The following is a 25,785-nucleotide window of genomic DNA, read 5'->3' as shown; positions in this document are numbered from 1 at the left end:
ACTATAAGTCCTTTCTTTTCATCATTTTGATTATTTCTTGTCAAAATTTTAAGGTCTGAAAAGTTTCTGTTGAAATATCAGTGGAAGACAATGGAAGCTCTTTTGTAGGTAACTGTTTTTCTCTTGCTGCTTTTGATTCTTTTTGCTTTTAACATTTTGCATTTTAATTATGATGTGTTTTGGTTTGGGCTTGTTTGGGTTCATCTTGTTTGAGACTTTTTACACTTCCTGGACTTATGTGTCTATTTCCTTTGTCAGGCTAGGTAAATTTTTTGTCTTTATTTTTTCAAATAGGTTTTCAATTGTTCTCTCTCTTCTCTTTCCAGCATTGTTAGGATGTAAATATTGGTATGCTTGAAGTTATTCCAGAGGCTCCTTATACTATCTTCGTGTTTGTTTGTTTTGCTGTTGTGATTGGGTGTTTTTTTTTGCTTCCTTATATACCAAATTGCTGTTATAATTGCCTGCTTCATCTACTTTATTGTTGATTTCCTGTAAAGCATTTTTCAATTTAGTTAGTGTGTTCATTTCTCACTTTTTTATGCTGTTGAAATTCTTACTAAGTTTATTGTGCATCCTCATAATCAGTGTTTTGAACTCTACATCTACTAGATTGCTCTTGTCTCAATTTTGTTTAGTTTTTTTTATCCTGGAGTTTTGTTCTATTATTTCAGTTGGGACATCTTTCTTTGTCTACTCATTTTGGCAGCTTCCCTATATTTGTGTCTATGTATTAGGTAGAACTGCTATGTCTCCGATCTTGGTAAAGTGGCCTAATATAGTAGGCTGTGTACACGTGGGCTGTGTACACACTTTCTGTTGTAGTTGAGCCTTGATTGCTATTGGCCTGTCAATGGTAGGGATTTACCTTCAGGATGATCAGCTACAAAAATGTCTGTGACCACTGACTACTGACCTCCAACAACTGTAGAGAATCAGCGGGGTAGTGGCCCACCTCACAGAGCAGGACTTACTTCAGTGGGGCTCTGCTAAGTCTACTCCTTGAGTATATCACTTATGGTGATGATTTAACATTGTCTGAAGCTGTCCACTGGGTACACTGGCTCTGAAGCCTCCCAAGAGGTGTAGAACGAGGTCTGCCACATTCTGTGTTCTGCCATTATGAGCTACAAAGCAATATTTGATGTCTACTACTTTTTCTGGGATTGGATGTCCCCAGGTGAAGCTAAACTGTGAACCAAAGTAGGCTTCTGCTAGTGCTGGGTTGGAGCCACTTAGCCAGAAGTACAAGTAATGCTGAGGCCAGATGCTGCTATGAAAAAGCTACTGGAAACACCTTGGGAGGGGGCCTGAAAGATTGGGCTGGGCCTCAGGGAATCACTAGGATGGGGCAACATTGTGAGCCAGATTGATGAGTCTCAAATATGGCACCTGCCTGCCAACTCATGTGGGAAATTTCAAAACAGGAACAATGGTCTCTGCCAGCATTTCTGCCTGGGAGAAATCTGTCTCACTGGCTCTTGCACTGATGTCAGACACTTCAGTTCCTCCCCCATATGAATCTGGTGCCTTTCATGCTGCTGTTCCAGTGCTGGAGCTCAGAGAAAGTGAGTCAGAAAGAGTCCATGTGTGTAAGACCTTTAAGAGGAACTACCTGGACCTCCAAAAATTCTTCATTTCCCTCAGCCTCAATACCTGCTGCTGTTTACAGACAGAAGTCATGGAGACTTCTATTGCTGGCATTGGAACCCTGGGATGGGATGCCTGATGTGGGGGTGGCACCCCTTGTTCCTTAGGGGGGATCTCTGCAACTGAAATATACTTCTCAATATTTATCAGCTACTCATGGGTGTTGGACCAGCCCATTCCTCATCTCTGGTTTTTGAACTACTCTTGATGTGGCTTCTTCGATTTTTTATTTGTAGGGCTTCCATTTACCAGATTTTAGGCATTTCTGAATGATGATTATTCTAGAGTTTAATTGTAATTTTGATGTGGTTGTGGGAGGAGGTGAATACTGCACTTACTGATGCCACCATCTTGCCTGAAAGTCTCTCCCAGTCTTGACAGGGTGGCCTGTGGGGCTCAGTGGTGCAGTCTCTCTGATCATCTGAGCTGACACTCTGGGAATATCCTTTGTGTTGGTTATATGAGCCATTCTGTTGAAGTGAGTTTTGATTACAGTTGACTTGTTTGTGAGTGGTATTGACCTTCAGGCTGGCTAAGGTGATTGACCCTGACCACAGTACAAGCTGCTGTTTGCTGTGTGTAGGCTCATCCCATAATGTGGAATTCACCTCTGCAAGGTGGTGCCTTCCTAAATCTTCCTTTGGATATGCAACTTGGGGAGCTAATAAGGTCATGTTTTCATGTGGTCCGAAGTCAGGCACTGTGTATGTTGATTCTGGTTCTTCTAGGGGAAGAGTCTGGTGCAGGTCAGTGTCAGATGCTGCCTATGGCAATCCTGGACTACCTGTAAGAAGCTACAAATAAAGTCATGTTTTTTGGCTGCCTGTGCTAAGCTTGGGTGCACATGGGAGATGTCAAGCTGTTTGCAGAGGCCAGCTGCCACCAATACTGAGCCTGGAGAAGGGCAGAAAAGGCCCCAAGATACCTAAATATCTGCTTCCATATTCCAGTCACCTTTTAGGCCACTGAAAGAACCTCTAGTGGTGGTGTGACTTGCATGAAGCAGGTTCTTAATGAGTTACCAGGTAGGTTCACCAGGTTAATATGAATTCAATTTTGGCACCATTGCTGCATCTGAGGTAACTCAGCAAAAGTCTCAGGGTATACCAAGGTCAGCTGCCACCCATCTTGGGCCTGTGGACCTCTGTGTTGGGGCAGTATCTTGTGGAGTCCTCAGCGTGAGGCCAGTAGAGTTTATCAGGCTAAAATATTAAGATTTGACCGTGTGCGGGGAAGGCTCTGCACAGAAACAGAGCCAGTGGCTCTGGTTGGGCATGCAGGGAAGAATGGCCCCAAAGCCACTCCACTCCGTTTCTCCTTATGTATCTCTTACAGCCCCTAAGTCTGTCTGGACTTCCTCAAGAGCCTTCCAGGAAAGACTGTAGCATTCCCAAGCTGTCCACAGTTTGCTGATTGCTTTGCAGAACTTGAACTTGGCAGGACAGGGCCACAGGTAGTCAGGAGGTTGGGGACAATGCCAGGTGGAGGGGCATGCTCAACCCAGGAAAGATGGTAATCTGTGGGCAGTATGGAAGATGGACTCAGCACAGGGATGGGAGCAGCTGTCCTTTTAACACTCTGCCTGAAGCCACACAATGCAATCTCTTTCTGTATGACTCCACTGGCGAATGTATTCTGCCTTATAGCAGTTTCCTTTTTATTTTGTTGTTGATTTCTTCTGCTGTGCAGAAGCTTTTTAGTTTGATGTACTCTCATTTGTTTAATTTTTCCTTTATTTCCATTGCCCTAGGAGGAATATCACCAACAATATTGCTATGCAAGATGCCTGAGATTTTACTGCTTATGTTTTCAAATAATTTTTATGGTTTCATAACTTACATTTGAGACTTTTATTCATTCTGAGTTTATTCTTCTGTATGGTTTACGTTGGTCATCTATTTATTTATCTATTTTGCATATACCAGTCCAATATTCCCAACACCATTCATTGAAAACATTGTTTTTACTCCATCATATGCTTTTACCTCCTTTGTCAAATGTTGATTAACCATAAAAGTATGGGTTGATTTCTGGACTCTCTGTTCTGATCCTTTGATCAATATGCCTATTCTTGTGCCAGTACCAAGTTTTTTAAAATTTTTTTATTTAATTCCTGTTCAAGTACAGTTTTTTGATCCCAGTGGCTTGGTAGTTAGATATCAGATATTGTGAGACCACCAACTTTGTCCTTCTTTCTCAAGATTGCTGTGGTTATTTGGGTTCTTTTTTGGTTCGGTATACATTTTTTGAATATTCTATATCTGTGAAATATTCCGTTGGTAGTTTAATAGAAATTGCATTGAATCTATAGGTTGCTTTGGGTAGTATGGGCTTTTTAATGATGTTAATTCTTTTAATCCATGACATAATATGTGCTCCCACTTGCCTGTGTCTTTGTCTATTTCTTTTAAAAATGTCCTATAGTTTTTCAGAATAGGTCTTTTACCTCTTTGGTTAAGTTCATTCCTAGGTACCTTATTGTTTTTGTTGTTGCATTGGTAAATGGGATTGTTTTTAGCTTCTCTTTCTGGGAGTTCAGTATTGATGCCATCAATTTCTGAATATTAATTTTGTATTCTGTTACTTTGCTGAATTCATTTGTTAAATCTAGTAGTTTTTTTAGTGAAGCCTCTAGGGTTTACTATGTACAATATCATGTCATCTGTGAATAATGACAGTTTTACTTCTTCCTTTCCAATTTGGAAGCATTTTCTTTATTTTTATCCAGTTGCTTGGCTAGGTCTTCCACTACTACATTGGAGTGGTGAAAACCGACATCCCTGTCTTGTTCCTGATTGTAAGAAAAACACTTTCACTTTTTGCCCATTAAGTATGACGTTGGCTATGAATTTATCATATATGGCCTTTATCATGTTGAAGTATGATCACCCTATTCTCACTTTCCGGAGAGCTTTTATCATAAATGGGTGCTAGATTTTATCAATTGCTTTCTCTGTATCCATTGATGTCATCATGTGAATTTTATCCTTCATTTTATGTGATGTATCACATTTATTGATTTGCAAATATTGAGCCAACCTTGCACCTATTTACTATTTTCTTGAGGATCTTTCCATCTATTTTCACAAGGGATATTGACCTATAACTTTCTTTGTTTGTGGTGTCTTTATCCAGATTTAAAATGGGGATTATTCTGGCCTTGGAAGTCTGCCCTTCTCTCAAACTTTTTCAAATACGTTGAGAATAGGTGTAGTTCTTTGAATGTTTGGTAAATTTTAACTGTGAAGCCATACAGTTTAGGACTTTAGTTTGCTGGGAGTTTTTAAGTGACTGCTTCAATTTCATTAGTTGTTATCAACCTACTCAGGTTTTCTGATATTTCCTGATAGAGTTTTTGAAGACCCTGTGTTTCCAGGAAGGGGTCAGTTTTGCTCAGGTTGTCCAATTTGTTGGCATATAGTTGTTCATAGTATTTTCTACAATCCTTTACATTTCTGTGATGTCCATAGTTACTTTGCCCTTTTTATTCTTGATTTTATTTATTTGAGACCTCTCTACTTGTTTCTTGATGAGTCTGGCCATAGGTTCTTTTTTAAAAAATAAATTTTATTGATTTTACTGATACAGTTGTTCCACTTTCCACCCTTTATTATCCTCTGCTCTGCACACCTCTCCAACCTGCATTCCCCCCACCTTTAGTTCATGTCCATGGGTCCTACATATAAGTTCTTTGACTTCTCCCCATCTGATACTATTCTTAACCTCCCCCTGTCTATTTTCTACCTACCATTTATGTTTCTTATTCCCTGCACCTTTTCCCAGTTTCACCCCTCCTCATCCCCTCTTGATAACCCTCCATGTGATCTCCATTTCTGTGAGTTTGTTCCTGTTCTAGTTGTTTGCTTAGTTTTTGTTTTTTTTTAGGTTTGGTTGTTGACAGTTGTGCATTTGTAGTCATTTGTGTTCATATTTTTTATCTTCTTTTTTTTTAGATAAGTCCCTTTAACATTTTATGTCATAAGGGCTTGGTGGTGATGAACTCTTTGAACTTGACCTTATCTTGGAAGCACTTTATCTGCTTTTCCATTCTAAATGTTAGCTTTGCTGGATAGAGTAATCTTGGATGTAGATCCTTGCCTTTCAAGACTTGGAACACTTCTTTTTACCCCTCCTTGCCTGTAAGGCTTCTTCTGAAAAATCAGCTGATAGTCTTATGGGCACTCCTTTGTAGGTAACTGTCTCCTTTTCTCTCGCTGCTTTTAAGATTCTCTCCTTATCTTTAATATTGGATAATGTAATTATGATGTGTCTTGGTTTGTGCTTCCTGAATCCTACTTCTTTGGGATTCTCTGAGCTTCCTGAAGGTCTACCTTCTTTGACAGATTGGGGAATTTCTCCTTAATTATTTTTTTTCAAATAAGTTTTCCATTTCTGACTCTTCCTCTTCTCCTTCTGGCACCCCTATGATATGGATGTTGAAACATTTAAAGTTGTCCTGGAAGTTCCTAAGTCTCACCTCATTTTTTAAAACTGTTGTTTCTTCATTCTGTTCTGGTTGACAGTTTATTTCTTCCTTCTGGTCCAAACTGTTGATTTGAGTCCCAGTTTCCTTCCCATCACTGTTGGTTCCCTGTACATTTTCCTTTATTTCACTTTTTGTAGCCTTCACTTTTTTCTCTATTTTTTGACTGTACTCAACAAAGTCTGTGAGCATCCTGATTACCAGTTTTGAACTTTACATCTGATACATTGGTTATCTCTTCATCATTTGGTTGTATTTTTTCTTGAGCTCTGATCTGTTCTTTCATTTGAGCTCCCCCACCTTTTGTCTCAGCATACTCATTTCCTAGTAAATTATCAGGGTGGGGCAACCCACATCAACGTGTTGTGGTACTGTATATGGGGGAGGGGCCCAAGAGGGAATAATGCCACTTGTTCAGCTTTCTGCTGGCTGTCAGTCACTTCCACCATTACTCACAAGCAAATTGGGCCCTTCTGATGCTGATTACTGGGGTGTGGGTTTGTGTATAATCTAGGACTTGTGGGTCTCTCCAACAAACTCTTCTGTGAGGCTGGGATTCTTTCCCACTGCCTCAACCCTCACAGGCTTTTCAGTCAGAGGTTTTGAGGCTTTATTTCCCTGTGCTGGAACTTTGGGATGTGCTGTTTGTCTCACTCCCCAGTTGTTCCCCTCAGTTTATCTGCACACAAATGTGGGACCACCCACTCTGCCAGCCACCACCTCACCTAGTCTGCTAGTTGCCACCTTGCCTGCCTCAGTCCTCCAGCCACTGACTTGCTGTCAGTCCTCTCCACCCAGCTTCCCATCTCAGCCCTCCTACTGGTCTGGATAATTGTTTCTTCTTTACCTCCTTGGTTGTTGGTCTTCCACAGAGTTCAATTTTCTGGCAATTCTGGTTGTTTCTATTTTTAAATTTGCTGTTGTCCTTTTGGTTGTAGGAGGAGGCACAATGTGTCTATCTATGACTCCATCTTGGCCAGAATTTCTGGACATAGATTTTTGACTCTTATTTATATTTCAAAGAACCAGCTCTTGGTTTCATTGATCTTTTGCATTGTTTCGAAGTTTTTATGTCATTTACTTCTTCTCTAATCTTTATTATTTTCTTCCTTCTACTTACTCTAGGCTCTTCTTGTTCTTTTTCTGATTCTTTCATGCAGGGTTAGATTATTTAATATTTTTCTTGATTCTTGAGGTAGGCCTATAATGCTATGAACTTCCCTCTCAGGACTGCTTTTCCTGTGTCCTATAGATTTGGGGTTGTTGTTTGTTGATTTTCATTTGTTTCCAGGTAGTTTTTCCTTTTTTCCTTGATGTCATCAGTAACCTATTTATTTTTTAATAACATACTATTTGTTCTCCATGTATTTGAATGTTTTTGAGAGTTTTTTATTGTAATTGATTTCTAGTTTCACACAATTGTGATCCTAGAAGATGCTTGACATAATTTCAGTCTTCTTGAATTTGTTAAGACTTACTATGTTTCCTTACAGATGGTCTAATCTTGAAAATGTTCTATGTGCACATGAGAATGTAGATTCTGCTGCTTTGGGATACAATGTTCTGTAAATATTAATTAAATCCATCTGTTCTGGTGTGTCATTTAAGGTCACTGTTTTCTTGTTGATTTTTTGGTCTGGAATATGTATCTACTGATATCAGTGGGGTGTTAAAGTCCCGTACTATATCTGTATTGCTGTCAATCTTTTTCTTAAAGTCCACCAAGAATTTTTTATATGTATATATTTCGGTGCTTCTGTATTAGATGCATATATCTTTACAACAGTTATATTCTTTTGTTGGTTTGATCTCTTTAGTATTATGTGATGTCCTTTCTTGCCTCTTGTTATGACCTTTGTTTTGAAGTCTATTTTGCAGTATTGCTACCCCAGCTTTGTTTTGATTCCATTTGCATGGAATGCTTTTTCCATCCCTTCATTTTCAGCCCTGTGTGAATCTTCTGTTCTGAGTTGAATCTCTTGTAGACAGCTTATACATGACTACTGTTTTCTCATTCATTCAGCTACTCTATGTCTTTTCATTGGAGCATTTAATCCATTTACATGTGAGGTTATTATCGATACTTATTAACTACCATTTTTTATTCTTTATGCCTATGTTCTTCTCTTTCTTGGTGTCTTCTTTAACATTTCTTGCAATGATGGTTTAGTGTTAAAAAACTATATTAACCTTTTTTGTCTGAGAATTTCTTTATATATCACATTCAATTTAGAATATAGCATTGCTGGATAAAGTAATCTTGGTTTCAGATCTTTGCTTTTCATTACTTTAAATAGTTCATATCAGTCCCTCTGGTCTGTAGTGTTTCTGTTGAGAAATCAGCTGACAGCTATAAGGGAACTTCCTTGTAGGTAACAAACTGCTTGTCTCTCTTGCTGCCTTAAAGATTCTCTTTTATCTGTAATGTTTGCCATTTTAATTATGATATGTTTTGGTGTTGGTATATCTGGGTTCAATTTGATTGGGACTCTTTGTACTTTCTAAAGTTGTGTGACATTTTCCTTCATTAGGTTAGGGGAGTTTTCCAACATTGTCTCTTGAATCAGGTTTTCTATCACTTCCTCTCTCTTTTCTTCTTTTTGTATTTCTATGAAGTGGATGTTGTTACATTTCATGTTGTTTCAAAGATCTCTTAAACCATCCTCCTGCTTATTCTATTTACTTTTGCTGCTCTGATTGAGTGATTTCTTTCTACCTTGTCTTCTAATTCACTGATTCACTTTTTTATTATATCCAACCTACTGATTATTACTTCCAGTGTATTCTCCATTTTAGATATGTCATTCTTCATTTCTGACTAGTTATATTTCATGGTTTCTATGTTGTTTTTCATGCTGTTGAGCATCCTTATAACCATTATTTTGAAATATATTTCCAATAAATTGCTTACCTCCATTTCATTTAGCTATTTTTCTTGAGATTCCTCTTGTTCTCTCACTTGGGGCCTCTTTATTTGTCTCCCCTTTATGGCTCTTTGTATTTGTTTCTATGTATTAAATAGAATGGCTCTGACTCCAAGTCTTTGGGGCGGGGGGTGGCATTCTGTAGTAGGTGCCTTGTGGTACCCAGTGATGCAGTCTCCTTGATCTCCTGAACCGAGGGCTTAGGAATGACCTTTCTGTGGTTTACGTGTGTCCTCTTGTTATAATTTGTTCTTGGTTGCTGTAGTCCTATTCAGGAGTAGGCTCAACCCTCAGGCTGATTGACTATAAGGCTCAACCCCAGCAATGTGTCATGCAAACTGATGTACAAATACTGAGAGAATAAAACAAGAGAAGACAAGACAAAACAAAACCATAAACAGCCCAACAACAAAAAAATAAAGCAACAACAAAAGAGTAAGAAAATAAAATAATAAAAGACAAGAAACAAAAAGAACTGAAGAAGAAAAAAGGAAATGAAAAAGAGGATATGATAGGAAAAAAGGAAGAGAAAATAAAGAGAAAAATAATAATTAAAAAGTACTAGTTCATTTATACAATGGAATACTAGGCACCAGAAAGAAAGAAGGGGCTTCTACCCTTTGAGATGGCATGGATGGAACTGGAGAACATTATGCTAAGTGAAATGAGTCAGGTGGTGAAAGGCAAATGCCATATGATCTCACCTATAAGTGGAACCTAATCAATAAAACAAACCAGCATGCAAAATATAACCATGTCAAGCATGCATAGACATTGAAATTAAGAACAATCTGACAGTAGCCAGAGAGTAGGTGGGAGTGGGTAATGGGGGAAAGGAGATGAAGTGTTTTCAGGAACAACTATAAAGGACACATGGACAAAACCAAGATGTGATGGAATTAGGGGAGGGAGGTGGGGATGGCTGGGGTTGGGGGGGTAGTGGTGGAGGTAAATGCAGACAACTGTACTTGAAAAATAATAAAATAATTTTTAAAAGTACTAGTTCAGTAAAAATATACATAGAGAGAAAATACAAAGAATAGGAAAATAAAATGTAAAAAATATTTAAAAAGTGAAACAAAGTAAGGAAAGAGAGAATGAGATATGAAAGAAAAAAGGAGACGAAAAATGAAATAGGAGAAAAAGAATACCTGAATGAATGTTGAATTTTGTCAGATCCTTTTTATATACCTAGTGATATGATCATATCATTATTTCTTTCATTCTATTAATGCAATTTATCACAGTTACTAATTTACATATGTTGAACCATCCTTGCATGCCAAGGATAAATCCCACCTGATCATCATATATGGTCCTATTAATGTGCTGATTGATTTTTTTCTTACTAATCTCTCTCTAGTCTGTTTGATTATAATACTATCCCCAGCATCTGCTACATACTATAGGTGGTCAAATCCTACTTGGCAAACTCTTATTGTCTGAAGTATTTACCTTCTTTGAGTTTTCTGTCAACACCAAACCTTATCTATAGAAGACATTCAATATGTGTGTGTGTGTGTGTGTGTGTGTGTTTAATGAAAACAAAATATAGTTTTACTGGAAAGGGGATTGGGTCAGCCTCAGGCTGATAAATAGTATGTGGGTTCTAGACTCCATGCAGGAAAGATTTCATAACATGAGTCCAGGTAATTTTCAGAGAACATTTATTAAAGCTGGAGATAGTAAAACAAGGGAAGGCCTAGGGTAGATGAAGCGTTAGGAGAGAGCCTAGGTTTGCTGGCTCTGGCTATCTAGAAATTCAGGGAAAAGAGACCATTAAAGACATGCTCAGGGTGTTAGCCTGGGCCAAGCTACCATTGCCTACTACTCCCCTGATAGCAAGTCTGATGGGGACCCTTAGAGTTTAGGAGAAAGAAGATTCACTAAAAAAGATTCAAGTGAGCATGCCTTTAGGAAAGTGCATCTGATTTTTGAATGTTTATCAAACTTTGCATTTCTGGTACAAACTTCACTTGGATATGATGTAGTACCTTTTTTTGTATTGCTATTCAAGTACAATTGTCTCCATTTTCACCCTACTATGAACCTCTCCCCACCCATCCCTGCTTCCCACCCTCAAACCCAGCCCCTTTGGGTTTGTCCATGTGTCCTATCCTTTGGCTTTGTCCATGTGTCCTTCATACATATTCCTTGATAGCCACCCATTATTCCCTATTATCCTTCTCCCCACTTCTGCCTGGCTACTGTCAGATTGTTCATTATTTCAATGTCTCTGGTTGTATTTTGCTACTTGTTTGTTTTGTTGATTAGGTTCCACTTATAGGTGAGATCATATAGTATTTCTCTTTTACTCCCTAGCTTGCTTCACTTAGCATAATGCTCTCCAGTTCCATCCATGGTGTCACAAAGGGTAGGAGCTCCTTTTTACTTTCTGCTGTGTAGTATTCCATTGTGTAAATGTACCACAATTTTTTGATCCATTCATTTACTGATGGGCACTTCATGTTGCTTTCAGCACTAGACTATTGTGAATTGTGCTTCTATGAACATGTGCTGCTGAATTCTATTTGCTAATATTTTATTAAATATGTTTGTATCTCTGTCCATGAGGATTATTGGTTTTCTTGTAAAATGTTTGGTTTCTGTGTTCAGTTAATTATTTTTTATTATTTCAACTTTATCTACAGTGTTGATTTGCTAGGTACGTGTTTTAGTAGTTTATCTTCAATTGGCAATGTTTCCATTTAATTTATTAGCTTGTACCTTCAAATAATATTTCAACACTTCACATATACCACAGGTGGCAAACACAAGGTCCCTGGGCCGAGTCTGGCCCTCTGCCTTATTTTATCCAGCCTGGGACCTTGTTTCTATCAGGTGGCAGTGCCAAGCTCTCACTTAACTGTTAGGGAGTGCTTACATTTATACAGTCCTAAAATTACATTTGGCCCTTTGAAGGTAACCCTGAGGCTGATGTGACCCCTCATGAAAATGAGTTTGACACCTCTGATGTGTACTGTAAGAACCACAATTACCACAATTACTATTTCCCTCAACGTATCCCATTCCCTGTGCTATTGTTGTCATACATTTTACTTTTATTTATGTCATAAACTCCATAATTCATTGATTGTTACATTTTTCCTTTAAACAATTATCTTTTAGATAATTTAAAAAGTTTTTATTTACTCACATCTGATTTCTGGCATTGCTTATTTTGAGGGTTAAGGTCCAAGTGTTTTTGTTTATTTTAAGTGTACTTGGAATATAATCTTATATTGGTTATATCAATGTCAGGTAGACAATATAATGATTTGGCATTTTGATAACTTACAATGTGATTACCTCACTAATTTGACTAATCATCTATCACTGTGTAAACCTATCACAATATTATTTACTGCAGTCCAAATATTGCTCAGGAATCAATCATTTTATCTGAAGAACTTCCTTTGCTATTTCTGGTAGTGAGGTCTGCTGATGAGAGCAAACTTTCATTTATCTAAAAATAATAGTCTTAATTTTTAATGTAAAATTTAATCTACTTTTAAAGACTTAATATAAATATAATTTAAAATATCTTAATATTTTTATATTGATTAGTTTTTGAAATGATAATATTTTGGATATAGTGAATTAAATAATATGTACCATTGTTATAATTAACTTTACTTTAAAAAATGTGGCTACTAGAAAATTTAAAAATATATATATATGTGACTCACATTCTTGGCTAATAATATATTTTGGACACTATTGAACTGTAAACAGTCTTTTAAAAATATAAATGAATGTCTGACAGTTGCTTGAAACCATCCAGTGACTTCTCATTGTGACACAGATTCTTTCCAGAGCCTTCCAGAATCCAGTATCTGTCAAACCGTCCACCTTTGTCTCTTCTTTTTCTTGTGGCTAAATGTGTTCCAGGCCCACAGGCCTCCTTCCTATTTATTACTTCTTTAGAGCAGCTGCCAGTGCTCTCTCTCCCTGGCTTCTACATTCCTTAATCCCTTTCATCATCAGGTATCAAAGCAAATGTTTGGACCCTTGGAGATTTTTCCTTGAATTATTCTTCCCTGAAGTATTTTTTTCTCTATGACCTTTACCAAGAGCTCTGTCTCATCACTCTATTGATGTTTTAAAAGAACATACAGGACATGAAATTAATTTGGTTTGTTTATTCATTTACTCACTGTCTCACCCTAATAGACTATAAGTTCTAAGACAGAAGGTACCTTTTTACCCCCAGTCCCTGCGGGCACTTTGAATAGATGCAAACTTTTGAATTAGCTCAGGAGAAATGTTTTCCTCATTTTCTTAAACTATAACTCAAATAACTTTAATGGTATGTTTAGCTGATACCTTTATAAGGTATGAGAATGTATAGAAATGACTATCAGTATTTGATTTTCTGTTGTGCTTATCTTCCTGGGAATAAGAAAAATTCTCTAATATATCCACAGAAGATATTGAAGCTCCAAGATATTAAGTATCATCTCAGTTAGCTTTTTATTTAGAATTTTAGCTCCTGCCTCTTGATAATTCAAATGTCTTGACTATTAGAGGCAGAGTGGATATAGTGTGTAATTGTGCATATCCCTTCTCAATGTGTCCCTTCTCTCAAACTAACACTTAACTGACATCTTGGTCCACAACTAAACATATTTATTCATAAAAAGAAAAACAAGCTATTCTAAAGTGAGTATATCTACTCACTAATTATGCCTTTGACACCTATGGGATTCTTTACCTTTTGAGAAAAATAATTTTGCGAAAGGACTGTGAGAGAATTCAGAAAGCATCACCTAACTTGTGTAATTGGTCACAGTTGTTAACAGCTGGTGCCTAAACCATGTGATAGCTAGGACTAGGCAACTGAATTTAATTATTATTAACTGCCCAGGAAAAAATGTATTTGTGGGACTTCCAGCCAAGATGGAGGTATAGATACATACAATTTGCTTCTTTGTACACCAAAAAGAATAACAAAAAATTTAAAAACTAAAAATGGCCAGAACTGTCAGAACTGTATGGAAGTCTGACAACCAAAGAGTTAAAGAAACATTCATCCAGACTGGTGTGCTGAGACAAAGAGATATGGCCCAAATGAAACAACAGATCAATATTCCAGAGAAACAACTAAGCAATGAGGAGATAGCCAACCTATCAGATGCAGAGTTCAAACTTCTGGTAATCAGGATGCTCATACAATTGGTTGAGTATGGTTGCAAAAGAGGAAATGAATATTTTATCAGTGACGGTGGTAACTAGAAACATTTTGTTGTTACCTCATTTAATGGTTGTGGACAATTTACAGGGTTATCACAATCCTATTTTACTACTGAGAAAACTAGATCAGACATTAAATAATTTCTTTGGCCACAGAGCTAATAAATGGCAGTGTTTAACTCAGCCCCAAATCTGTTTATCACTAACGACCTTTTTACCTTCCAAACAACCCAGCCCCACCACTAGATTCCCTTATGTGGTATAGCCTTTCAAAGATTTTTGGCCATGACATCACAACCCAGTATGTGTATTCATACATCCACATGCTGGAAACAAAAGCTTCACCAACAGTTCTTACTTTTATTGACTGTCAAACTGCAATGTGCTCTGTCACTTGTTTTTTTCTTCAAAAACCTTGCTAGTAGTGACTCACTTAATTCCTATGACAGTAGGTCTGTACCTGTGTTTTGAAAGCCCCAGATCTAAATGTCTTTAGACATCTTGCAGTTTGCTATTCCACCATAAAAAGTGCACATAGAGAATTTTACTGACAAATCAAAAATGCATGAATCAGCTACTATATATCTTCTGAATAATGTATTCTGATTTCGGTTGTGTTTTCTCTGGCCCTTAGTACACTAATGGGATCTTTATCTTCAGAAAACATGCTAATGTAAAACACAATGACTAATCACTAAGAATTCAAAATGGATATAGTCTAAGCAGGTGTCAGTAAGCAGGAGGAAACACATTAGGTATTGGTCTATGATTTTGAGAGCAGTTTTGCTCCCAAGATTAGGCTTCTTGTGAAAACACTTAAGAGTATCAAATACCATGGAAGACTAAGAACTTGAATTCAGCTCAAAGGAGTTGTTTTCAAACCTAAGACTATTTTCTCTAGCCTCTTCTCCTCACCCACCCACCCACCTCAGTGCACAATTCTCTGTACACACAGTCCGAGCTGTACACCTTCAGGATTCTCCTTGCAGTGGTAAAGCCCAGGCCAAATGTTGACATGTGTTAGAACTGGTAGGCTTTCCTCCACTTCATCCCTTATGGCATAATCTTGACTACATATTTTTTTAAGATACTGTATTTGTAGTAAGTAGAGTTTAATATAGTATAAAGGCATTGTGTGTACTTTAAGTTAAAGTGTTAACCATTCTGACCAAGAAAGAGCTTTCAATAATTTGAGCTCTAGACAGAAACTGCAGCAAAATTATTTCACTAATTCAATATTTTATTTGATGTCCAAGCATCTTAACTTTGAGTTGTACAAGTAAAGGTAATTTCATTAAGTAATTAAAAAAAAAAACAGTTCTAGAAAGTATCAATTACACTACTAGAATTAAATTGAAAAGGGAATTAACTCAAATTAATTTATTGAAGCACTTACGCAATTCTTTTTGATATCCACTTATGTACAAAACTTTTTATAAGAAAGATAACCTTTTTATTGCATTATATAATTTTATATTTTACAGTCACAATGCAAACTCATGAGCATAAATATATATGATGCAACCAAACAGCAATGTAACTATTAAAATATTTAAAATATAAAACTAGAATTTAACAGACAAAATACTTAATATGGCTTTTAATGGAAAATAACTGTTTAGAAATAATTAGTTATTGCCTCATTCTAGTCATTCCTTATCAAGTGAACATAAAATTATGATCTCCATTTAAAATGGCACACTTTACCCAAGTCAACATTGTACACATTTTACAATATGTAGTATGCAATATGATTCATGGACTTTCTTAAATATATACATATATACAGATACATAGTACACAGTTTTGTTTACATAGTACACATAATACCCCCTGAATGTGTTGATTAAAACTATTACAATAATTCTATTCTACAACTACTTGGAAAGTTGGCATAACTTCTTGATATTGAAGTTCAATCCTACAGAACTGGAAAAAAGCGCAACAAAATGTTGGTTATAAATACATTCTTTACAAATAATTGAATAGTGGTCCTGCACTCATACTTCATATTACTGTGATAATATTTTATTCATTTAAAAGTATTTACATCTTGTTGTCCATGGTTTATGTTTGAAATATATTGAAGTTGAGAGAATATTGTAGGCAGGCCTATTTGTTAGGTTTTTCTACTTGTTCATTTTTGTGTAAGTTCCAAATCTCTTCTTTTGAGTTGTTTATTTCTATTTGCCTTGTATTACTGCTGCTGCTGCTTCTTTTGGTGCTCTGGGAACACTGTGTAACTTTACTTCTGGGAACAGGAAGAAAAGATTTAACTCTTAAAGCACCCTACTCAGTCTTTGATTTACTGTTGCTGCATTCCATAGTTTGATGGCTGCTGAGAGGACTGACTTTCTGTGAGAGAAGAAAAACAAAAGACAAGTGTCACATTTGACAGTGTTACCAACTTTTAGTATCAATCCTAACACTTCTTCTTCTCTTTATCTGAGCACCCATGCGGAAGTTTCTCCCAAAACAAAGTTCAAAAGATGATGGAGAGAAGTTGTTGAACGATTAACTTCCTAAAGACTTAGTGATTTTCATCAGGCCCTTTGTGGTGTCAGAAAAGTGTGAGATACAGGAGTCAGTGAAGCAACTGCCAAAGAGTCTGAGATTTCCTCACCAAGAGGAGCTTCACAGAAATTATCAAACTGGACCAACTATTTGTAGGCAGCTGTACAAATTGACTATCACCTACCTTTTCTGAGTGAGTCACCTAACTTTTCCGCTTTCTACTTTCAGATCTATAAACTAAAAGTTGGACTAATATTCAGTAATAATCAACAAATATTTTTTGAGCATTAATTTTAAGATGAGTACTGAGCTAGGTGCCTGGCATGCAGCAGAGAACATAGAGAGAAATGCCCTTGCTCTAATGGCCCCCAGATAGTAATGGAGGTTCTGTGCAGCAATGCTATGATTAGGTGGCTCCAAATCTTCCAGGCTTGCTCTCGCTTCTCCAGTGTTTGTTTTAGCATTCTTATGACCATCTGGTCCATGTCTCTCATTTTTCCCACAAGGAAACTGAGCACTGGATAGGTAAGATTATCTGCCCAGAGTCACACAGTGATGAAGCTGGCACAAGGCCTCAGGCTCCCAACTTTTATTCAAGGTGTCTTCCCCTGTATTGTGTTAAATTCCACCAACCAGCAACTGTGAAGTGAGTTGCTAAGTGAGCTGCTCCAAATGCCTCTGAAGCAGTTGATATTGATTACTTTTCCTAGTTTTAAATTTAAAAGTAATAACACAACCAAACAGCAATATAATCTTTAAAAGATTTAAAGTATAAAACTAGAACATAAAATACTTAATGGAAAGGAACAATTTGGCCTCAGCTGATAGTTGAATTCTCCTGGGTTTCTTCATAAATCTGTAAAATGTGACTGACTCATGAGCCTAGTAAGGCAAATTCCGCTTTGTAATTTAGTCAAAAACCAAATTCAACACACAAAGTATTCAGAAGACACAACACGTTATAATACGGAGAACAGCTAATGAGTAAGTATATAGAACTTAGGAAGAAGAGAGGTGGGTGTAACTATAAAAAATTTTGCCACAATCTTTGACTTTCTGGAAATCAGAGGTAGTGCCAAGGGCCAGGTAGAGTGAAGGCAACACACGATGTGTTGTTTATTTGTCTGCCGCTTCATCTGCATCACGCGGGAAAGGGAATTGCATCTTTATGATCGGAAGCAGGAAATGCTCATGTGAACTGAAGTACCAGGAAGCACCAATAATGGCTAAAAATGTTGGTGGGGTATGGAAGCTGGGCATGGATATGTGCGGCTGAATCAGTCCTTGGAGGTTTGAGGACAGGACAGGAGAGAGTAAAAAATCACTTGCTGAGTGAGGCTAACAATTCAGGGCTGAGACTATAAGAATAGGGCAAATGACTGACACACACAGCAATGTTCCCGAGACTCTGGCAGCCAACCACAGGTTTTGAGGTGTTTTCCCCACAGCTAAGAAGTACCAGAGCCTAGGACTAAGAAAGTTAAAGGTGTTTACTGCTTCCTGACCTAAAATCCAAGAGTTTTCTGTGTTAAACATATGTGGTTAGTATCAATGTTGTGCATACCCGGCTTAAAGAAAACCTCAGTTTATATAGCAAGGCACTGCCCATTAGTAGTCTGAAAGAAATATTGTTAAACTATAGTTGTTCATTCATTCACTCATTCATTCACTCAATTCTGAACATCTGCTGGAAGCTAAGAGGATGTTATAATCTCTGCTCTCTAGATGCAAAAGTAGGGGGCAGGAAGTAAGGGAAAATGCTGTAAGGATGACAGCATTGGAGATGGCACTTCAAGGATGTATAGGACTGTGACAGGTGAAGAGAAGTGAAAGGGTTCCATGGGGAGGAGGAAGGATGGACAGACAGGTGTAGGCTGTGCAAATAGTAAATTACATCTAAAAATAAGCTACATGAAAGTGTATCAACCCCTCTAAAGATACATTTTGGAGGAAAGGAATGGGGTGGAAAATAAGGATGACAGATCAGAGCTATGTTTTAAAGCCATGAGTCTAAGCAAGCCCCAGCTCCACCTAAGAACCACTAGGGAGCTTTTAAAAACTTCATTGTCTAGGTTGCACCTCAGATGAACTACATCAGAACCTTTAGGGAACATGGGCTAAGCAATGGGGGATAAAAAGATATCCTCAGGTGGATTTGCTTATGCACCAAAGATAACTTTTGCTTTAGGGCGATTAATTTGCATTTTCATGAGAAGAAAACATTTGTTAGTATCTGCTCTTTCTATTGACAATTTAAATATGTGTGTATTGTTTTTCTAATTTAGAAGGGTTGCTAACATGCCATGCAATTCATAAACCCCACTACGCTCTCTTACTGCTGTAGCAGTAAGGAATTGTATTGTGACAAATGAAGAGTAGGAGGGTAATTTACAGATTCTTGTGTTCCAGTGTATGATGGTGGCTGCCAAGCTCCTTTAGGGCTACACAGGATAAATAATTTCAAGTAAGCCAGAGAGCTCTTACTTCTAAAGGGAATTACTTCCTGATAACAGAAGAAACTGGGCATCTAACCAAGAAATGCCAGCTGAGGAGAGAAAGGGAATGAGCCTGCCAAATGGTCAGAAGTTTGCCAAGTGAGTGCTACTTTGCCCTCTGCTGGCAGCTTCTGGGAAACACATTTTCCAGCCATTGGGGAAGTCCTTCCTAATGTGGTTCCATCAAATCACATTTCAACAAGCACAGGGTTCTATTTTTAAGAGCCCAGAGAGTATAAAAGAACCCATTTAAAAAATGTCCCTTTTAAAACAAAGCGGCCCTGAGCTTCCCAGAACTTATCCCACTTTCAGCACTATTTTTTATGGGTAGTACATTATTGTAGCAACTGGACATGTTCATGTGACAGAGAAGTAGGGGTATAAAACTGTCTCCATTTGACATGTAAACAAAGGCAGCCAGTCACTAGCAGTCAGCATTTTTATATAGAAAGTGACTGACAGCCCTGAGGAGAAACTGTGGCTCATTGTTCCTCTTCCTAGACCTTCATGGCTCCTTTCACTGCCTATCCCACAAGGAATCCTTAAGAGTGGTCCTGGAGGTCCAAGAAAGGTGCTCTGAGCCAAAGCTCAGTGACAGCTCCTGAACAAAATATTCTCCAGCCACAATTCTCAGTAGTGACCCCAGGTCACCTGCTTTCACCCTCCCTTATATGCTCTCCAAACTATGTTGTGCTTTTAAACTGTTCCCAACTGAAGAAAGAAAAAAAGGACATGATGAAGTGAGCCAGAAAGGACATGCTCATTTCACAGATAGTCATGTTATATATTTTTATGTGGGACTCAGTCTTGCCAGTACCTCCTGACCTCTACTTCTTTTCCCAACACACACAACAGTTTCACAGGTAACTCATCAGAACTGAAACCTAACAAAGCAGTGAGAGAACATGGACCCAGGGGCTCAGGGCTCTCAGGTGATCAGATAAGGATTAATAATTTAATGGTCTCACTGAATTCACTTTATAATCCTGCTCTTCCCCACCCCTCACAGGTCCCTGAGCCACTGTATGAGAGGATGAGAACAGGATATGAACCCCAATGACATGGCTTGGTGAGCAAAGCATATAATCCTAAATGCCTCTATAAAATCTGCATCCTCACAAAATAACTAGTGGATAAGATGTACTTTTACTGTTCCTCTTCACTCAGGTGCACCATGTTGGTCCATCTTTTGGCATTTATTAAGCAACTGTAGAAGTTATTCTGAGAGGTTAATGATGAAGTCTTTTCAAATTCTGGCTCTTCAGTTTGACATTCTGACTTGTTTTTAAAGGAAAGCCTCTCACTGAGACAGTGCATGTTAGGGCAAGTTAAGAAACTAAACTAAAAATGAGATTTTCTTAACATGTAAAACATCTTTATGTTATCCCTCAGTCCTTTGCTATAATTAACTTCAAAATTCTAAAATTCAGGAAATGTTACAATTTCTCAAATAAAAAAATAATACATTTAAAATGGAACAACCAAGAAGACACAAATTACATTATTTCCAGTTTTGGCATACACAAATGAAGACCTCAAAAGACACCTACATTTTTGGTATCAAATAGAAAGTTAAAAAATAGTAATTCTTTTCTGGTTATTATTTCTCGCTATTATCCAAACAAACTTTCTAACTTTGCTTAACTAATGAACAGATTTATCTTTATTCTATTTCTTATTTCATAACTGTGGTTTGAAAATAATTTTGTCAATTACATTGAAAGAAGATTTTTGAAGTCAATTCCAAAGCAATTCCTGTTTGGTTGATTTTGTAGGCAAAGGAACACTTACCTTTTGTGACACTGGCATTCTTAGATTATTAACTGTTGCTGAAAATGTAGCGTTGTTTCCTGGGCTATCAAACCTCCTTAGATCATCCCTGAAATATGAAATCTGGAAAATACAATTAATCAAGACATGTTTTCACAGTTACACTGTGACACACCTACGGCACTATTTAAAATCACTGTGGAAAACCAGCATTAGAAGTGCTATATTTCTCTTCTTCCCTGATGTGCAGTAGCTCTACAGAACATATCCTCAAGTCTTGTACTGTTCACACAGCAGACTTAAAGTCTTCCTGTGAACTAACAGCAAATGCATGAGAAACAGCCTTTAAGGGAAGAGAATCTACTTTAAAAAGTCAGGAGATCAGCAGAATAGCCCTACAAAATTTAGTTGCAAAAAAAAAAAGGAATGTAAAAATTGTAAGTTTTTATTCATTATCTTATTTTTCCAGTGGATAAGGGTTTCAGTTCATCTTCAGAAGGTTAAATGAGATAGGTGATTGTATTTAGCCCTAGAAATTATGACTTGTAAAATGCAATAGCTGAGCTTAAGTAGAGATCCCTTATTGTATAAATGATATTTTGGAAGAAAGGGCTTTTCTGAGCAAGGTTAGAGTTGTTCTGATCTGGAGCATTAACCATGCTATTCCATAAGAAACTACTTTATTTATTTCTTTAATTATTTTTCAAGTACAGTATTCTGTCTATTACTCCCATCCCATCTTACCTCCCGTGCTCCCCCCTCCCTCCCATTTCCAGCCTTCTGAGTTGTTGTCCACGTATCCTTTATATATGTTCCTTCAAATCCCCCCTTATTTCCCCTGAAATTCCCTCCCCTCTCCCCTCTTGTCACTGTCAGCCTGTTCTCTATTTCAGTGTCTTTGGTTATATTTTGCTTGATTGTTTGTTTTGTTGTTTAGCTTCCGGTTAAAGGTGAGATCATATGGTATTTGTCCTTCAACACTTGGCTTATTTCACTCAGCAGAATGCTTTCCAGTTCCATCCATGCTGGAGCTCCTTCTATCTTTTTGCTGCATAAAATTCCATTGTGTATATGTACCATAGTTTTTTGATTCATTCATTTACTGATGGGCACCTAGGTTGCTTCCAACACTTGGCTATTGTAAATTGTGCTGCTATGAACATTGGGATGCATATGTTCTTTCGGATTGGTGTTTTAGGGTTCTTAGGACACAATCCTCGCAGTGGAATTGCTGGGTCAAAAGGCAGGTCCAATTTTAGTTTTCTGAGAAAATTCCATACTGTTTTCCATAATGGTTGTACCAGGCTACAATCCCACCAACAGTGGACCAGAGTCCCCTTTCCCCCACACCCTCTCCAACATTTGTTGTTTATTGCTTTGTTTATGATAGCCATTCTCACCAGTGTAAAAGTGGTATCTCATTGTGGTTTTAATTTGCATCTCTCTGATAGCAAACGATATTGAGCATCTCTTCATGTGTCTCTGGATCCTCTGTATATCCTCCTTGGAGAAGTGTCTGTTCAAGTCCTTTCCCCATTTTTTAATTGGGTTAGTTGTCTTCTTAGAGTGAAGTCATGTGAGTTCTTTGTATATTTTGGAGATTAAACCTTTGTCTGAGGTATCATTGGCAAATATGTTTTCCCATACAGTTGGTTGTTTTTTATTTTAATGCTGTTTTCTTTAGCCGTGCAGAAGCTTTTTATTTTGATGAGATCCCATTCGTTTATTCTTTCCTTTATGTCCCTTGCTCTAGGGACATAAAATCAGTCAAAATGTTGCTGCACGAAATATCTGAGATTTTCCTGCCAAAGTTCTCCTCAAGGACTTTAATGGTATCACGCTTATATTTAAGTCTTTTATCCACCTTGAATTAATTTTGGTGTATGGTGTAAGTTGGTGCTTGAGTTTCATTTTTTTACATGTAGCTGTCCAGTTCTCCCAACACCATTTGTTGAAGAGGCTATCTTTACCCCATTTTATGTTACTGCCCCCTTTGTCAAATATTAATGGACTATAGAGATTTGGGTTTATTTCTGGGTTCTCTGTTCTGTTCCATTGGTCTATGTGCCTGTTTTTATGCCAGTACCAGGCTGTTTTGATTACAGTGGCCTTGTAATACAGTTTGATATCAGGTATTGTGATCCCTCCTACTTTGTTCTTCTTTCTTAACATTGCAGCTGCTATTCAGAGTCTTTTATGGTTCCATATAAATTTTTGAAGTGTTTGTTCTATGTCTGTGAAATATGCCATTGGTACTTTAATAGGCATTGAATTAAATCTGTAAATTGCTTTGGGTAGTATGGACATTTTGATGATGTTAATTCTTCCAATCCATGAACCTGGTATATGTTTCCATTTGTTTGTGTCTTCCTTGATTTCTTTCTTCAGTGTTGTATAGTTTTCTGCATAGAGGTCTTTTACCTCCGTGGTTAGATTTATTCCCAGATATTTTATTTTTGTTTTTGCTATATTGAATGGGATTTTTTTTCTTGATTTCTGCTTCTGCTGATTCATTGTTGGTATACAAAAATGCCTTTGATTTCTGGATATTGACTTTGTATCCCGCTGTTTTGCCAAATTCATTTATTAGTTGGAGCAGTTTTTTGGTAGAGGCTATAGGATTTTCCATGTACACTATAATGTCATCTGGAAACAGTGACAGTTTTGTTTCCTCCTTTCCAAATTGAATGCCATTTACTTCCTTTTCGTTGAATGCCTGATCGCTGAGGCTAAAACTCCCAATACTATATTAAACAGAAGTGGTGAAAGTGGACAACCTTGTCTTGTTCCTGATCTTAGTGGAAAAGCTTTTAGTTTTTGCCCATTGAGTATGATGTTGGCTGTAGGTCTTTCATATATGGCCTTTATTATATTGAGGAATGCTCCCTCTATTCCCACTTTGCTGAATACCTTTATCATAAATGGGTGTTGTGCCTTATCAAAAGCTTTTTCTTCATCTATTGATATGATCATGTGGTTTTTGTCTTTGCTTTTGTTTATGTGGGATATTACATTTATGGATTTGCGGATATTGAACCATCCTTGCATCCCTGGGATGAATCCCACTTGGTCGTGGTGTATGATCCTTTTGATGTATTGTTGGATGTGATTTGCCAATATTTTGTTGAGGATTTTAGCATCTATGTTCATCAGTGATATTGGCCTGAAGTTTTCTTTCTTTGTTGTGTCTCTATATGATTTTGGAATTAGGATGATACTGGCTTCATAAAAAGAATTGGGGAGTTTCCCATCATTTTGGATTTTTTGGAATAGTCTGTGAAGAATATGGGTTAGCTCTTCCTTAAAAGCTTTGTAGAATTCTCCTGTGAAACCATCTGGTCCAGGGCTTTTGTGTGATGGGAGTTTTTTTATTACTGCTTCAGTTTCATCTGCTGTTATTGGTCTGTTCAGGCTTTCTACTTCTTCTTCATTGAGTTTTGGAAGATTATATTTTTCTAGAAATTTATCCACTTCACCTAGGTTTTCAAATTTCTTGGCATACAGTTCTTCATAGTAATTTCTTACAATTCTTTGTATTTCTGTGTTGTCAGTTGTAATCTCTCCTATTTCATTTCTGATTGTTTATTTGTGTCCTCTCTCTTCTTTACTTGATGAGCGTACTTAATGGATTATCAATTTTGTTTATCTTTTAAAAAACCAGCTGCTGGATTCATTGATCCTTAGAATTGTGCTTTTAGTGTCTATGTCATTTAATTCTGCTCTGATCTTGGTTATTTCCTTCCTTCTACTTGCTCTGGGCTGTCTTTGTTGTTGTTTCTCAAGTTCTTGTAGGTGTAGGGTTAAGTGGTTTGTTTGAAATGTTTCTATCTTTTTTAGTTAGGCCTGCATTGCTATGAACTTCCCTCTCAGGACTGTATTCGCCATGTCCCATAAGTTTTGGGTTGTTGTGAGTTCATTTTCATTTGTTTCCAGAAACTTTTTGATTTCTTCCCTAATTTCATTCTTGACCCATTTGTTGTTTAATAGCATACCATTCAGTCTCCATGATTTTGATTGTTTTGGGTCTTTTCTCTTGGGGTTGGTTTCCAATTTCATTCCCTTGTTTTTGGTGAAAATGCTTGGTATGATTTCAATTTTCTTAAATTTGTTGAGGCTTGTTTTGTGTCCTATCATGTGGTCTATCTTGGAAAATGTTCCATGTGTATTTGAAAAGAATGTGTACTTATCTTCTTTAGGATGAACGGTTCTATATATATATATATATATATATATATATATATATATATATATATATATATATCAGTTAACTCCATTTCACCTAGGATGTTGTTCAATGCCACAATATCTTTGTTGATATTTTGTTTGGAAGATCTGTCCATTTTTGACAGTGGGGTGTTAAAATCCCCTACTATAATTGTGTTGCTGTCGATATCTTTCTTGAAGTCCTCTAGGATTTTCCTTATATATTTGGGTGCTCCTATGTTGGTTGCATATATATTTACAATGTTAATATCTTCTTGGTGGATTCTTCCCTTGAGTATTATGAATTGACCTTCTGGGTCTCTCTTTATGGCCCTGTTTTTGAAATCTATTTTGTCTGATATAAGAATTGCTATCCCAGCTTTTTTTTTTTCTTGTCCGTTTGCGGGGAAAATTTGTTTCCAGCCTTTCACTTTTAGTCTGTGATGGTCTTTAGTCCTGAGGTGGGTCTCCTGTAGGCAGCATATGTGTGGGTCATGCTTTCTTATCCATTCAGCTATTCTATGTCTTTTGATTAGAGCATTTAATCCATTTA

The 25,785-nt window shown here is 37.1% G+C and overlaps 1 protein-coding gene across 1 annotated transcript in view; it reads right to left on the bottom strand.

Annotated features, from left to right (window-relative positions):
* Positions 1-15,615: 15,615 nt before the first annotated feature.
* CTTNBP2 (cortactin binding protein 2) overlaps positions 15,616-25,785 on the bottom strand; it is a 207,229-nt gene continuing 197,059 nt past the window's right edge. The window contains 2 exon segments of the mRNA XM_037064207.1: positions 15,616-16,605; positions 21,051-21,152. Coding sequence (XP_036920102.1) covers positions 16,363-16,605; positions 21,051-21,152 — 345 coding nt within the window. The 3' untranslated portion in view covers positions 15,616-16,362.

This window comes from Sturnira hondurensis, unplaced genomic scaffold (assembly GCF_014824575.4).
Source record: "Sturnira hondurensis isolate 20B ecotype Veracruz unplaced genomic scaffold, ASM1482457v3 Scaffold0014953, whole genome shotgun sequence".
Classification (NCBI taxonomy): Eukaryota; Metazoa; Chordata; class Mammalia; order Chiroptera; family Phyllostomidae; genus Sturnira; species Sturnira hondurensis.
Note: the sequence above shows the minus strand (reverse complement) of the source record. Positions and strands in the feature narration are given on the sequence as shown.